At 28.0% G+C, this 16,486-nt stretch overlaps 2 protein-coding genes across 3 annotated transcripts; both read right to left on the bottom strand.

The window, feature by feature from the left end:
- Positions 1–4,719: 4,719 nt before the first annotated feature.
- On the bottom strand, positions 4,720–6,556 carry LOC137822593 (thioredoxin-like 1-2, chloroplastic). Its single transcript, XM_068627502.2, has 4 exons — positions 5,871–6,556; positions 5,588–5,770; positions 5,319–5,483; positions 4,720–5,226 (listed from the first exon to the last, which is right to left on the bottom strand). The coding sequence occupies exons 1-4, from the start codon at positions 6,060–6,062 to the stop codon at positions 4,987–4,989; spliced, it is 780 nt and encodes a 259-aa protein (XP_068483603.2). The 5' UTR covers positions 6,063–6,556; the 3' UTR covers positions 4,720–4,986.
- Positions 6,557–13,483: 6,927 nt separating this feature from the next.
- On the bottom strand, positions 13,484–15,668 carry PNSB4 (NDH dependent flow 6). Of its 2 annotated transcripts, none has more exons than XM_068626533.2 (6): positions 15,442–15,668; positions 15,309–15,353; positions 14,206–14,365; positions 14,050–14,105; positions 13,912–13,983; positions 13,484–13,720 (listed from the first exon to the last, which is right to left on the bottom strand). In XM_068626533.2, the coding sequence occupies exons 1-6, from the start codon at positions 15,538–15,540 to the stop codon at positions 13,592–13,594; spliced, it is 561 nt and encodes a 186-aa protein (XP_068482634.1). In that variant the 5' UTR covers positions 15,541–15,668; the 3' UTR covers positions 13,484–13,591. The 2 variants fall into 2 exon arrangements, with proteins under 2 accessions (XP_068482634.1, XP_068482633.1); XM_068626532.2 differs by having other exon boundaries at positions 14,206–14,368; positions 15,442–15,662.
- Positions 15,669–16,486: the final 818 nt, after the last annotated feature.

The following is a 16,486-nucleotide window of genomic DNA, read 5'->3' as shown; positions in this document are numbered from 1 at the left end:
CTTCGCTGTCCACAATTTAAGCCAATTCATATCTGCACCCACAACTCATCATCAGCAAGCTGTCTCACGTCTTTTGCGTTACCTCAAGGGCACCCCTGGTGAAGGACTATATTTTTCTCACACTAGTTCACTTCACATCTGTGGTTTTAGTGACTCTAACTGGGCAACATGTCCTACCACACGCAAATCTGTCACTGGATATTCCATCTACTTAGGAGACTCCCTAATATCATGGAAATCAAAGAAGGAGCCAACTATCTCCCGCAGCTCCTCTGAAGCTGAGTATAGAGCCCTTGCCACCACCACATGTGAGTTACAATGGTTGTCTTACCTCCTTCAGGATTTACATCTTCCTCTCTCCCAGCCTGCAACCCTGTACTGTGACAACAAATCTGCCATTCAAATAGTTTCCAATCAAGTTTTTCATGAACGAACCAAGCACATCGAAATTGATTGCCACCTAGTTCGTGAAAAACTTAACTCTGGTTTCCTCAAACTACTGCCCATTACTTCTGCAATGCAAGTTGCTGACATATTCACCAAGCCCCTTGCTTCCGCACAATTCTCTACTCTCAAATCCAAGTTGGGCCTGACAAATATCTACTCCCCAGCTTGAGTGGGGTGTTAATATACTTAATTTTATATTTTAAATTATTGGGTTTTGTTTGTTTGGCCCAACTTTCTTTTTTCTGTTTCAGCTAGGTTTTAATCTTTTTCTTATATATACACCATGTATTTTACTCTCTAATATACAAGTGAATAAAAGTTTCTTTTATATTTATTTTTCTCTACAATTAGGGTTCATCAAAACCTCTCTTTCTTCATTACGATTACGTGCGATTACGTACGCTACATTAAAGCATCACATCAGACAAGGAATATTCATCTTCATTTACGGTAATAAATACTACATTTAATGGACCTTCAACCATTTTTCTATATCAAAAGGAAATATACTAAAAAAAGTTCTCATGCAAGTCACACTAGATATGCGAAGCACAACTTTGATATTGCTTTCCTTTTTTAAGTTCTATTGTATTCAAACTTGTGTAATTCTTATACATAAAGTTTTCGATAAATTTATTAAGTTAGTGTAATTTTATTTCAAATTATTTATATGGTTAAATCGTGTTTGCATTACATGATTTTATTGTGAAGAAATCATGTTATGAGAATACGACTTGTAACTTTCTAAAATAAGTTGTGTTTGGACAACACAACTTTTATTTTAGTGGAAAATTTGTGTAACTCAAATATGACTTTGATTAGCCTAATCCCAATTTTTTTTTTCATTCAAGTCAAGCAAGGTTGACACAATTTGAATTTGTTTGGAGTGAACACTGAAGTCGTACATGGAGGACATGACTTCAGTGTAGTGTGATTAAAGCTAAAGTCATGTAGGTTGACACAACCCTTGTTTTTATGATCAAATTATATGTCATTGTCGTTTACCACCAAAGAGATTTTATATCATATTTATTCTATCTCTCAACTTGACGTTAGTCTTTCTACCAATGACAACATTGTGGTTTATTTATTTCCCTCCTTATTCTTCTCTTCAATTTAACTCTTTTCTTCGTCACACTTTCCATCACTTATGTAGTTATTTTTCGATTGAATAAAAATTCAAACCTTTTATATTTTTTTTATTAAGTTTGATTCACCTGTTTTGGATGAAAAATATTTCAAATGAAACTAATTTTAATTGATTGAACTTATCAGGATATTGCTTTAATCCATAACTATCTAGCTATATATATATAAGCTACATTTCCATCTCAGTTATTCTTCTCTATACCCTAATTACACTTCATGACTTTGCGATAGTTTCATTGTTGCAAAAACATTCTCAAACTAAACTTATTTTCTTAGATTATCAAATATCAAAGGACACTTCAAATCCTTTCAAAATCCACCGTCAACCTTTCTAGTTGGTCTTAGTTTTAGAGTATGGTCACCAATCACCTACCTATGCTACCAACACTTTGTCTTCTCCTGCAACTTTGATATACTAAGATCTTGTAAAAATATGAAACCTTGAATTCGAAATAGAAGTGCCAAAATAAAAAAAATAATGAGATCCAAACAAATTAAAATCGTGTCTCTTTTTGCACAATTTGAGTTTTCATTCAAAACAAACTGATACTAGTCTAATAAAAATTAAAATAATATAACAGAAATTAAAATCATATTTAAATCACGTGATATTATGTGATATTATTTGTTTTTATTAAAAGATCATGTCAACCAAACAAAACTTTACTCGAAAAAGTCGTATTCTTCCAATACAAATATTTTATAATAAAATTATATCAAGTAAATACAGTTTATAACTACAAATTTTTATCTTTTTTAATAATATTTAAATTAAATTAAATCATCTTATTAAATTTGTCCTTAATTTCTGCAGCTTTTTACAGCAGAATAAATGACCAGAGAGCATGTGCAGAAGCGGAAAAAAGAAATAGACTTGGAAATTTATATTATTTTAAAAGTGATGATAATAGTTGAACATGTTAGCTACAAATGGGAACAAAAAAATATGAGTTTGTGTGGACCCGAAAAGTCTAGGTTTAATGATTTTCATTGTGAGAAAGGTAAATTGTACTGCATATATCTGTCGTCTGATCAGTCTGCCAGAAAAATAAGATAAGACTGACTCAGGAGTGACTCAGCCTTTGCTGGATTTTGCATTGCTTCGACAGGGAACCTGTACGAGATCGGTACGAGATTTAGGTCTGTTTTTTTCATCACTACTATTTTTATATTAAATATTTTAATTTTTACACCAAAATATTGATATTTATTATTAAAATAAAAATCTCATTTTAATTGTATATCAGATTGGCAGTGCAGTAAGTGCACATGCCTGTATCATTTGTATGATTGGACTATGGAAGTAAGTTCTATCAACTCTTTTAAATTTGTACAATTATTATTAGTTTCAGATTAATCACCTCAATTGGAATGAAGGATTAAAATTGTACATATTTTACTTTTATTTTATCATCTCTTACACATATTGTGTTTTTTCTTTCTTTTATCTAATTCATGTAATAGTAACTTTTGGAAATATATTTTTATTTAACTTGTACTATAAATATTTATAAATATTTATATCACTAGAGTATGTTTTACCGTGTTCATGTCATTAATAATCTAAGTCAGTTTTACTGGAAGATCTTTTCAAGGTCCTAATGGGTCCACATGTTCCTTTTGTTTTCAAATTGATATCAACGTGCCTATTTATTTTGTCCTATTTATTTTGAACGTATTATTAGTGTTATTTTCTAATAAAGTTTATGTGCATATTATTATTTTTATACAAAATACTTTTAGTTACAAAAATATATTTTGTTTTATTTCAATAATAATATTTTTATTTAATAAAATAAAAGATATTCATTATTAATACTCTTCCACCCGAATCTGGTATTTCCATTTATTTTACATGTGACTTTGTTAGTGTCTTCTTTATTCTTATAACATTCTTATTTTTATTTTTATTAAATATGAAATCTGTGTTTTTTTTCCATATAATAATGGTATGTGTATACCATAGTTATTTTAAATATTAATTAAATAAATTTTATAGAAGAAATAAAAAATTATAATTATATAAATATTAAATAAAAACTATATAAATATAAATATAGAAAACAAATTATATGTAATATAATTAAAATTTATCATAATTACAATATTTATTATTTTTTGTAAATATTAAAAAAAAATTAGAGATAACATCATCATTATCATTATTTAATAACTAATTAAATAATATCTTACCATAAAAAAAATAAAACATATCTTCGTTCAATAAGAAAAGTATATATAAATAAGCTCAAGTTTTCATCCCCGGTTTTATTTGCATATAACAAACAATGGGCGCACATGCCGACAAAATAAAAAAAAAAAATGGGCGCACACAGATTTATTTTTTATTTATGGACATGGTACTTTTAAGAGTATCTTAAGACTTTATGTTCAATTAATTTGACTCCATTAAAATATAAATAAATTTATAATTTATGTCTAAATTGAATTTAAAACTCTAAATTTCATATCAAACCTGCATGAGTTTGAGAGTGGTTGGAACTTGAATAATGGAGAGTATGAACATGGAATCATCCTCGTCAACTGTCATGATTTTTAATACCAACAAGTCTGAGTTAATGATTCTCTAGGACCAATACTGATGCACAAATATGAATAAAAAAATATAAATGTTTTTTTTAGTCTCGATATATATCTTCTAGATTTTAGATTGTATTTTTTAAATTTATACATATTAAAAAAAATTAACATATATCCAACTCTAGAAAAAATGAATACCTTTATAGCATACAATCTAAAAGATAAATTATATCCAACTCTAGAAAAATCACTTGTTTTTTTCCTTTCATTTATATTTTAACTGTATTTTTTTTCCTTCCTATTTCATTTTTAATAAAAGGGATGCTAATTTAAGTCGTGAAATTGTCTGCAATGTATAACAGCAGAGGATGATAAGTTCCCAATCTTTGAAACTAAAGAAGTATACTGATTTGAGAAACTTTCTGACACTTATAAAATAAAAAGCATTTATTGATAACGAAATTTAACAAAGACCAAATTCATAACTGATGAAGTATTTTAATTTCCAAACTTTATCTTCATTTTAGAAAACTGAACATAATGAAATTCTTTTGAATAAACTATGATAAACAACCATAAAGATTCAACGAATCAACAATTTTAAGATGATTTAGAGAGCAAAATACAAAAAGCAAGGGAGAGGATTTTGATATCATCCCCAATACACTTAAAATTGCAGGGGCTAACAAGCCCACCCCATCAAACTCCTCTACAACACCAAAATTTTACACAAAAAATGAAAATCAGTAAACATCATAGAAAAATGGTATGAATCTGGTTTACTCAACTTTAATCTTCATCCTGAAACTAAGACTAAATAAATAAATGAATGGTAGTTTCAAAATGAAATCAGAACATTGCGTCGTGCATAAGTCCCCTGCTATTACTCATCGTGTTCCAAACCGTGGAAAAATCATTAACCAAATTCTCCAATTTCTCTTGTTTGGGATACACCATCAGTGAAGAATTGACTGATATTTCACCCATTGAGGCCAAAATTTTCAACTCGGATTCTTCCAAACCTTTTGCTGGACCAAAACTACACCTTTCATTACTATGTTTTGCCATGGCATCCTTAAATTTCTTGATCTGTGAGATAAGACATAGAATAAAGTCAAAATTTTAGAAAAGACAAAAAAAAAACAGCAAATGATGAAAACAGTATGAATAAAAATTCTTACGGTTGCATTGGTACAGCTGAAGCTACATACTCGACCCTCCGCACCTCTATAGAATCTGAAGAAAGGTAACACGTGAATGCGCAAACCGTGACACATGTTTTTCAGTTCATCGTAATTGACTCTCAGAAATGTTGCATTTGGGTGCATTTCAGCTATTTGACAGATCTGGTCACATGAAAACATGTCAAATGTTGTAACCAGAAAAAAAGTTGCATAATTGAAAATTTCTAGTTGGTATATAGAATTCTTTCATCAACACAAAGGCATACCTTTGAATCAAGAGCTCTGCAGCCTCCACAACCAGGTGAATAGAAATCAACCACAACCAATGAATCACCAGCATTGAGCAAAGAATGAACTAGTTCTTGGGCTGAATGGATCTCAATCATGTTAGGTTTTAGGTTCTTTTTCCACCACTTCAAAGCCTTGCTAACACAAATTGTTGCTTGTGCCTGAAATAAATAAATAAAATACTTAGTGTAAGCAAATAAAAATAAAGTACTGTTGGAAAGCAAAAGGCTTAGATACCCAGAAAGCAAAGGTTCAACATACATGAACTGGAACATTGCTAGAGGCTTTTGAACTGCAATACCCTAAAACTTTCTCATCTAGGGCAACAGATTCTCCCATGAAGGCATTACTCAAAACAGAACAACCCTTTGATTTTGCTTTGTCAGTTTTTGAAGAGCAAGGTCCCAAAACCCCTTCAGGAACACAGAAAACACTCTTCAAGGAACATGCCATAATTAGTATGAACTCTGAGAAAAATGATCTTGTTCGTCAACTTCAGATAATGAGAAGAAATTAGTGTCTTGAGCTATACTTGTACACCTTAAGAATCAAAACCAAAATAAACAAATCCCGTGTTATTTTTCTCTGTTTTGAAATCAAAACAATGAAACTGGGGAGCAAAAATTCCAGCTTTGCAAACTTAGCAAAAACGCCAAGAATGTTAAGGCCCCAGAAACAAAAGGGTAGAAAAGACGTCTGTGGGTAATGAACGGATAAAAGCTAAAAAGCTCAAGCTTCAAGGGACAAAAAGTGTTATTTTCTTGTGAAAGGTTTGATGAGACTGATGAGAGAGATCAATTGTGGTGTTTTCTAATTTATAACATTGAAATAAAGTGTTGTTGTAGGTATTTTCAGGGTGGCATTGTCCATTATAGAGTAGAAGGTAAAGAAGTGAATGATAATGCAATAATAGATGACAGTAACTTTATCCATTCTCATTTCATGATAATTTTTGACTGAAACCGAAACCGAAAGCATTATCCAGATCAGTGTTATCCTTTGCATTTATTAAGGATAATATTTATCACCGAACCCAAAGAGGGTCTGCATTGTTGCCAGTTGAGTTGTCCCACATCATGTCACATGCGAATCTCTCTTTGAAAAATAAAAAATTACAAGTGTGTGGTTAAGTTCCTATTTAGTTTAAAAACAGATTGCGATTAGGAATTAGTCTCGATTTAAATTTTCTACTTCAAATCACAAGTTACTGACAAAAAAACACCAGATAATTGGTTTAAAAAATTAGCTAGAATCCATAAATCTTTTCGGTGGTATAGTCAATCCAAGCTTTTTTTATTGAATCGATTATTATTAAAAAATATAAATGAAAATAGTTAAATTGATTGTACGATTAAATAATCAATCCTTGAATGCAATTTGAAATTATTCATCAATTTTGTACTTATATTATACAAGTCTATGAGTATTTTGAACTAAGATTTTATTATTTAATAAACTAATTATTGCTATTATACTGATAGTTAATTACATAAAAATTAATGTTTAATAATTTCATTATATATTAATTATAATAATTTTTCTAAATATAATTATTATATTATTATACATTTTTATTTGGACTTTTAATATTGAGACCTCTTATATCATCTTCAATTAGGTAAGACACTAAAAAAACTATTTTATTCATAACAATCATATTTACATTTGCATTACTTTAATTTATAACAATTAAACCTTTCAAAATAAGAAAATTAAAATATATTGGTATAAATAAGATAATTTTTTCAATATTTTTTTTAATTACTATAGAAATATTGAATATACTTTTATTTTTACATTACGTTATTTTCAACACTTTATAAATGTAAGGAACCAAACAAATAATTTTAGAATAAAATTGGTATAATTAAAATTATATTTGAATATTTTATTATTAAAGTTAAAAGATCATATAAATAGAAATTTAGTTATTAAGATTTTAATTTGAAAAAACCATCATCTCTCTAAAAACTCTTTTTTCCTTTCCTCTACTTTCTCTCTATGATTTTGACCTCCTTGTTCATCAATTTGACGATCGAAATCCACTATCAGACTTCTGGCAGTGAATACTACAAGATTGCTCGATCAAAATCTCTTTAATAAAGTAAGTTCATTTTGCTCTTCCCTTTGAGTCAAATTTTGAACTTCTTAAGTTTGTCTCTGCATAACCTTTGCATGTGATCCTTTTAGCTTCAGAGTTAATCTGTCAGCTCAGGGTCCTAGTGATAGACTTAGATTTGTGATCAGAACTCTTTGGTGTTGGTTAAGTGACCTTTAAGTTTTTGGTAGATTTGGAGTTCTTAGTGAGTATATGCTCAAGTTCAAGTAAGGGAAGCTACTTTAAGTTTTCAATAGAACCCTAGGTTAGAAGATCTGAATGTGGAGGTGACATGGTCACCAATTCAAAAAATTTGTTTGTAGGATTTCTTGTTTTGAGTTGATTGGAAATTGATTGAAATTGAAATGTGAAATGGTAGATATAATAGATGTTGTTGAATGTATTTGAATAGTTTGTTGAATCAAGTTAAATAAAATGTTGGGTTAGAATTTAAACAAGTTTATGCAGAATTTTTTGCATATCTCGCTCAGGCGAGATAATTCTCGCTCAAGCAAGAATAAAATGGAAAGATAAGGTGCTCTCGGGTCTCTTCTCGTTCAAACGAATAAATTCTCGCTCAAGCAAGACCTAGGATTAAATTTTGGGTGTTCTTGGGTTGAATATCGCTCAAGTGAGAGAATTTTCACTTTCTCTCCCAAGCGAGAGAATTTTCACTTTCTCTCTCAAGCGAGTAAATTCTCGGTCAAGCTAGAATCCCGGTAAAAAACAAAAAACTGAAAATTTTATATTTGTTGTTTTAAAAGGTTAGTTTATTAATTTATGTATAATTTTACTTATAAATTATATAAACTTTTATTTCATGTATATCTAATTGAAAATATCTTTAATAAGACATTTAGATGACTAGTAAATGAATTGTTGTGTTTTTTGAAATTCTAAACTTTGGTATGATTTGATTGTTTGATGTTGAATATTGTGAGATTCAGAATATGAATTTCTAATCAAGACATAGATTTTTCAGGAAAGAAAATACCGTGTTAAGATTTTTAGGATGTGCATTGACTAGGGATTCGTCTAGAAAGAGATATCCCGACTCTCATGAGATAATGGAATCATATATATGAAGTTATTCGGGTGGTAAGAGTCGGAGGAGATTCATATGAATGGGTAAGTTGTTTGAAAGATAACTAACTTGACCTGATATATGAGTTAACCCTGTCATACTAGGAGAGAGATGATATTGAGATTATTTATGCGCATAACTGTGTGGATTTCGCAGTGATATAGTATGACAGGTGCAAATCTCTGAGTCTAAGTCAAGGCATGAGTCTTCCGAAAGTAGAGTCAAGTGTCTATGTGTTGTGAGTCAGTAAAAGTTTGACATGTGACAAATAAATTATGAATTTTAATAGACACTCAATGGTTTTGTGAATTTGTTTGATACTTGATGAGTTATGTTTATTAATTTGAAATTGTAGTCATATAGATTTTTATAGCTAGCTTACCTTGTTATTTGTTTGTGTTTGCAGGTAATAGAGTTCTTTAGTGAGCAGCTGGAGGATTTGATAAATTTAATTTGAATACTCTATTTGTTTTTTTAAAAACTTTTGATCTATATATTTAAAATCCATATGAAAAGAGATTTTTTTTTTAAGATACAATTATGAGATAGTTATATATATATAAATAAAATTTTGGAATGTTACCATAAATATTATTTTTTATTCTATCCTAGATTGTACATTACCACAATCTTCTTATTGATTATATTCTACAATATCTTTACTAAGTGCATCTCTTTATCCCAAAGTTATTTAACAATATCATCTCATACCCAATTCCAACCTGAAATACATATGGACAAGATTTTCTTGTAATTACCTATAAGATGAAAAAGTTCAGGAACATATATGAACAACATGGAACACATTATGAAGATTTGAAAGGTTAGGAGGTAAAAAATCAATTTTCATATATAATTTTGACGTCATGAAGGGGGAATTAAATTCCGTATGTAAACAGGTATTACATACAAATGAATGGGATTTGAAACCAAATTCCTTTAGTAACCAAAACAAAATTTAACCACTACCTCAAACAAATTCTTTAGTATTATTATGATTTTTATTATACTTATTATTATTAACAATATTAATAATATTAACAATATTAATAATATGAATATAATATTAATAATATTAATAATATTAACAATATGTATATAATATTAATAATATGAATATAATATTAATAATATGAATATAGTATTAATAATATGAAAATATTAATAATAATTGGAAAAAAATTAAAAATAATAATGAAAAAATTAAAATTAAATTTTATTTTGACTCTGTAATTCCAATTTTTCTTATAGTGTGAGACCAATAGGTTTTTAAATTTGACGTCCTACTAACCCTGATTACATATCTAATTGTCAAGAAATTATACAATAAAGTTTTTTTTTTTTTTTTATCATCGGACATTTTCATCTTTTCCTTTATCATCTTAATCTTATTATATGCCTTAAATTATTTCTAGACATAAAATCAAGGAGCTTCCAATTTCATACCATCATAATGTTGCATCTACGGATTAATATTTAATGAATCCAACTAAGTTTTAGCAAACTTTTGATGAATTATAACAGGTGAAAATTTATAACTCTTAAGGTCAATCTATGTTTATTAAGACATCATTGTAAGTTCCTCTTGTTTGATTTCATCTCACATTCAATTGAAAGCTCCTTCAAGTGTTTTAGATTGTCTTGGTGATAAGTAGTATTTTAATGTATTAAAAAGTGATTTTAATGTAATCTAGAGTTTCCTATATTTCCTTAAGCTTGTCAAGGGAGTCTTTCTTTTTACTAATTGTGTAGACTGAGCCACATGTTCCAGTTTTCTTGTTTACTGATATATAAAGTTTTCCATTCACATTTTTCTTGATTCCTAGATTACTTGAAGGTTGTAATTTGTTAACTCTTATGCATTCCTAGAATATACTCTTAATCTGCTATGTGTTTGTTTTCTCTTTTTTTCTAGTCATGAGTGTTTTTCCCAAGAGTGTAAAAGGATAAATGTGGGAGTATTTGATGAGTACATTTCTAATCACACTTAAAGTGTTTAACCACAACTCTTTAGACTATAATTGAGAATAAATCTATTGTATTAAATAAGATTTACCTGATCAAGATTAATTTGACCTTTCAGAATACCGGTTAAACTTGGATTTTAAACATATTCTATCACTTTTCTTGTTTCTTATTATCTACAGAGATTTTTCTGTCTTGATTATGACATTTCAAATGAAGAATTAAAGTATTTTTAAGTTTGGGAAGTTATGTTGACAAAGGACTAGACGGTCTCATTAGACGGTCTTCTTAGACCGTCTATAACTGAGTATACCACTCTAAAGTGGTAAGACACGTGCTTTGTGATTTTGTTACTTTATGACAAACAATGACCAAATTCAATCAAATATTTTGCAAAGATATTCTACAATGATAATCCTCTACAATTATTACTTGATTAAGAGTAAATCTCTTTCAAATCTTTTGTAATATCTTTCGCAACAAATTTGATTGTGTTGAGCTTAATTAAACAAAAAATCAATTAATTAAAAAAATTCAATTCATGTATCTAAAAAATTATTGTAAACAAATATTTTAAAGATAAGTGAGAATGTAAATTTGCAACAAAATTGGAAAGAAGATATGTATGAGAAAAATTGTGACAAAAAATGAAATAAATTATATTAGAGAGGATTGAAAGAAAACATTTGAGATAGAATCTTAATTCAAATTAATTAAGGAAAGAAACCTATAAATAGAGACTTCAAAGGAAGAGCGAGAAAGGTTTGAGAGCCCCACACTTTAGACTTAGTTTTATTTTTCTTTGTAATTCATTTGGCTTCTCTTCGCAGGAAAGGCTAAACTTTGATGAGTTGATTGATTCTCTAGTGATTTCATAGTGAATTTGGAGGTTTTATGCAATTAAGGTTTTGTTCCTCAAAAAAATTTCCTCTTAGTCACATCAACATTGTTAGCCTTATCATTTGAACAAAAATTCTTTCACTTAAGCAAAAATGACACCACTAAAACTTTAACTTAAGCGAAAATCTTTCACCTGAACAACAATGATCATACAAGAAATCTCATGGAGGAAACCTCCAATTTTTGTCACAAACATCCAAGTTTTACATCCCAAATCATCCTCACACAACCAAACATTAACTAGACACACCAAACATTACAAAAAAAATTAAGAATTTTAACAACCAAATCATTTTACAATCGTTATAATAAATATATACAACACGTTCCAGTTATTATCTTTGAATGATAACTATCATAACCTATGTTCTATCTGTTCCTTTTATGTTGTGACCCTGACCTTAACAATCTACTTAGGAAATCTCCAAAATCTAGAAATCCTTCTCACAGAATTTTTTTAAGAAACTTAAGTTACCCGTTCATAAATGTGATATGGTAGATTTTTCTCCTTTCTTGTCAGCATCCTACTACTTCTTCGAGATTCAAAATCGATACAATTTTAATATATTCGCGTTAGTGAGAGTATAAAGAGAATGGTGATAAAAAAAATATAAATTTTTATGAAAATAAATTATTTAATTATCGTATTTATAGATTTAAGCAGGAAGTTGAATAATAGTATATCTTATATTATTTTTTAGTTTAACAATTTCACAGTAGGGACATTAGTTTTTCGTATCTTTTGTTATATAATTATATTGACTTTTAACTATGAGGAAATCAATGAAAAATATCAATATTTATATTTTAACTTCTCTTTAATTTTAATGGTAGTTTTTAAGCATTTCAATAAACAAAAATTCTTCTTTTTATAAATGGATTTTTAAATTTTTTATATTAATTATTTATCATTTAAAAAATCTAAAAAGAAATGTATGCATTGTCTATACCACTAAGTTTATTTGATAAGACTAATAAAACTAACGACGTGCATATTTTGACTAACATAATCAATTTGACCAACACATAGAATATTTGATAAACTCCTCAAAATAATTTATTTTAAGAGTTTCTAGCTTATGAATTATAAGTCATTATTTTAGGAGTTTATAGCTTATGAGGTATACGCTATTTTAGTGTGCTTCTAATTTGTAGTTGATACTTATTTAATTATTTTCATACCATTTCTTATATCTTTATATATTTTCTTATTATCCTTAATTTCTTATTATCTATTTCAATTTTATGGAGACAATTAATGATTACATTATTTTAGTATTTATTGGATCTACTTTTAATTGTTATGTAGTTAAATTAAAAAATTTTAACATTACAAATAGTAACAAATATTTTATTAGATAAAGTTGTAAGAAAATTACAGACGATAAAATTGTAGAAAAGAAATTTAATTTGTGACTATAATTTAAATTGAGAAGTCAATTTTTTTTTTTTTAATTTATCGCTTATTGAAAACTAACTTAACCTTTACAAGCTAACTTATTAACTAATTCTGTCAACACAATTCTATATTTTATCAAAAAGTCATTTTTTAAGCTTAGATGAATTTGATCCACGGCTAAGACTTGTTTTCCTTTTAAATAAAAAGATAGATTATAGTAAAATAATTTTAGAATTAGGTGAAAATAATTTTAGAATTACGTGAAAATAATTTTGTTAAAATTGATTTTGGTAAAAGTGTGTTTAAATTAGTTTTTTTTTATAATTTTATATTAGAACATATATTAGGGTAAAAAGATTAATATGGATGAAAAATAAATAGACTGAAGAAAATAAATATATATGAATAAAATAGTTAAATAATAATAATAGGAATAAAATGTAGAGATTGATTTATATTGTGGTTTAGCATTGCATTTGAAATATAAGAAAATAATCTTAATTTTATATACACAATAAGGTATGCATATAGATGAATCACTTAACAAGTTCCTCTTTCTTGGCACCTTCTTCAAGTTCCCTTAACCCTTCAACCTTTTCTTCTATCTCCTCAATCAACTCTTCCCGCCATAGAGCTTCTCTCGCTTCTGCTTCCATCTTTTCTTGCTGCATTCAATATTAATACCCATATTATTATAAACTTCATTTCATTATAAATTCTTTCAAATTATTTTTTAATCTTTATCTTATTCTAATTAATTTGTTTTACAAATAGTTTTTTTTCTATGAACCTAGTATTATATATGTGAATTAGATCCCGAATAATAATAATAATAATTAATCATTAAAAGGATTACCTTCTCATAGATCCAGTTGCCAGTGCCATCTCCTCCATCTCCCCTGTATGTTTCTGAGTCGTAATATGGATCCTAAAATCATATCAAACAAACATAAATAAAATAAAATATCCATAGAAGTCCTTAATTAATCATTACCTTCATTGAACCAAAGAATAAGCCTCCCCAAACAGTGAACATTATGTACCAAGTATCTACAAGAGAAAAAAGATAGCAGCAATAAGAAATGAAATTGAAATTCCTAGGAGAGAAAAAAGAGAAATTAAAGAAGAGAGTTTGGTGTTCGAGACTTACAAACATTCTTAATTGCCTGATCACTAAGATGGGTAACTGATTTTTCAGTGATCAAATCTCTCTGTCCTTCCATGTGTTCAACCATAATTGCCATAAGTGGCCAATCTGGTAAGCCATTCACTTTACACAAAGATGCCCTTTTGCTCTTTCCTTCTAACACCTTCTTTACAAATGCATAACCATGCAACATGCTACAAGGTTAGGCTACGTTTGGTTCTATGTAAGAAGTATTTTAAACTCAAAGAATTCAGTTTCATGACATTTCTTATTACTTTTAAAAACATGTTTACATTTTTCTTTTTTTGTTTGAAAATTCAGTTTTATGAATGTAAGATTCAGTTAATTTCGCTTAGAGGGTATTCGAGATAGCTGAAAAAGTTAGATTATTTCAATAATCAACTGTATATAACATTAATTATTTTATGATGATTATAATCTGAATCAATTATTTATTTATTTTTGGATAAATTAGTTGAAAAGTGATTTTAAGATAATTATTTTTGAGTTAAATATGTTTTTCCATCTATGTATTATATCATGAAATTAATTTTTGTTTTTAATCTAAATTTTATACCTCCTAATTACTTGTAGTAGTAAGAAAATTGTTATAATGAGTCATTATCAGTGTTTTTCTTTTACAAATGAATTTTGAGTATGAATATTAGTCCACATTGAAGATTTGTTTATTATGTAAATTTTTTTGATAAATATCTGTTTCTATTGTTCTTTTATTACAAATATCCAGATGTTTGAATTAGAAAAAAAATTAATCCCTCCTGTGTAGAAGTAAAATGATGAAAAACATATTTAATCCTTATTTTTTTATAAATAAATAAAATTTACACAGTAAAATAGCTGAATAAAATCAGTTGGCTGCATCATATATAATAAAACAACTGAAAATGAAAAAAAAAATCACAAACGATTTTACCAATTGTAATCTAGAGTTTCCAAACATGTTTATTTTATAAAAAAAAAAACAGCTTAAATTATAGTAAAAGAGCTTAAATACAATAACGTGGTTTCGTAAACTCAAGTTTAATCCATATGCTCTAAGGTTTATAGTAAACTTGGTTTAAACTTTCAATATGAACAATACTTACCTGCCATGGTCTGTTGAAAAGGGAAGAGTTTGCATGCTGCTTAAGCTGCAAAAGAAAGAAACACCTTCATTTTTTTTGTTCTTCTCTGAATTTCTAACATGTGATGAAAATGGATATTGAAGGAGCATTGTACCAAAGATGAAGAGTGGTTCATTTGAAAACTCCTTGTTTGTAGAGATGAGCCAAAATGATGTGATTTGAAAAGGGTGAAACCCATAACAGCTTCAGCCATGGCTTTGAGCAAAAAGTGCACTAAAAATGGTTGCTACTCTGGTCCTTTCATATTGGGATAGAGTGGATAAGAGTACAAAGAAGAACCACCCTTCAACTTCAGGCACATAATTCTACTGAACAATTCATTCAAATGACCCTATTGTCCTCATTCATAAACATAAATATCCTTTTCCATTACATGCCAAAAATTAACCTTGGAATAATCAGTGTTCAACTTTGAAACATTTAACTTCCCAAGTTTGAATTAAACATTAATTTAACATTTCAGTGCCAACTTTTGATACTATCCATCAATTTTGATTTTTGAGTATTTAAAGAATATATATAATACAGTCCATAATTTTGACAATTGTTTTCCTGTCTAGTTCTTGATATTAATATGACGCAAACCTATAGTCTTTAATAACAACCAAAAGTTGTACTCATTCAAACTTTGGAGCTTAGGACATGGTCAGCTTTTATTTTTTGTTGCAGACGTCATGTTTTTATTTGGTCACCCTATTTACCTTTTTTTTCTATTACTTCATAACAAAGGTGTACCCTTTCATCATGTGATTTGGTCTCAATGTTTAAACTTTTTCCTTTCAGAATGCATTTTGTTCACATAGTTAAGAATATTGTTTTATCGAATTGATGAAATTGATTACGGTGTTTTGGATTTGTTTTTATCTTAATCTTCGTGCTTTTATTGATGAGAAAACTTATTCTGATAATTTCATAATGCTATTTTATTAATTATATATTTTTTTTAAGAAAAGTAGTTTCTTTCCATGGGGAGGGGAGGAGAGGAGGGAGGGGATATTTTTTGTGTTTGTTTCAAGGATTTTAAGGATGGGGGAGAGGGTGGATGATTTTTTTCATTCTTCACAAAATAAAGAGATTTGTAGGGATTAATGTAGGATTATTGTATTTTACTAAAATATCTTTATGCATGCATATTATTA

The sequence above is a fragment of the Phaseolus vulgaris genome, chromosome 9, assembly GCF_051622355.1.
Source record: "Phaseolus vulgaris cultivar YP4 chromosome 9, ASM5162235v1, whole genome shotgun sequence".
Taxonomy (NCBI): Eukaryota; Viridiplantae; Streptophyta; class Magnoliopsida; order Fabales; family Fabaceae; genus Phaseolus; species Phaseolus vulgaris.
Note: the sequence above shows the minus strand (reverse complement) of the source record. Positions and strands in the feature narration are given on the sequence as shown.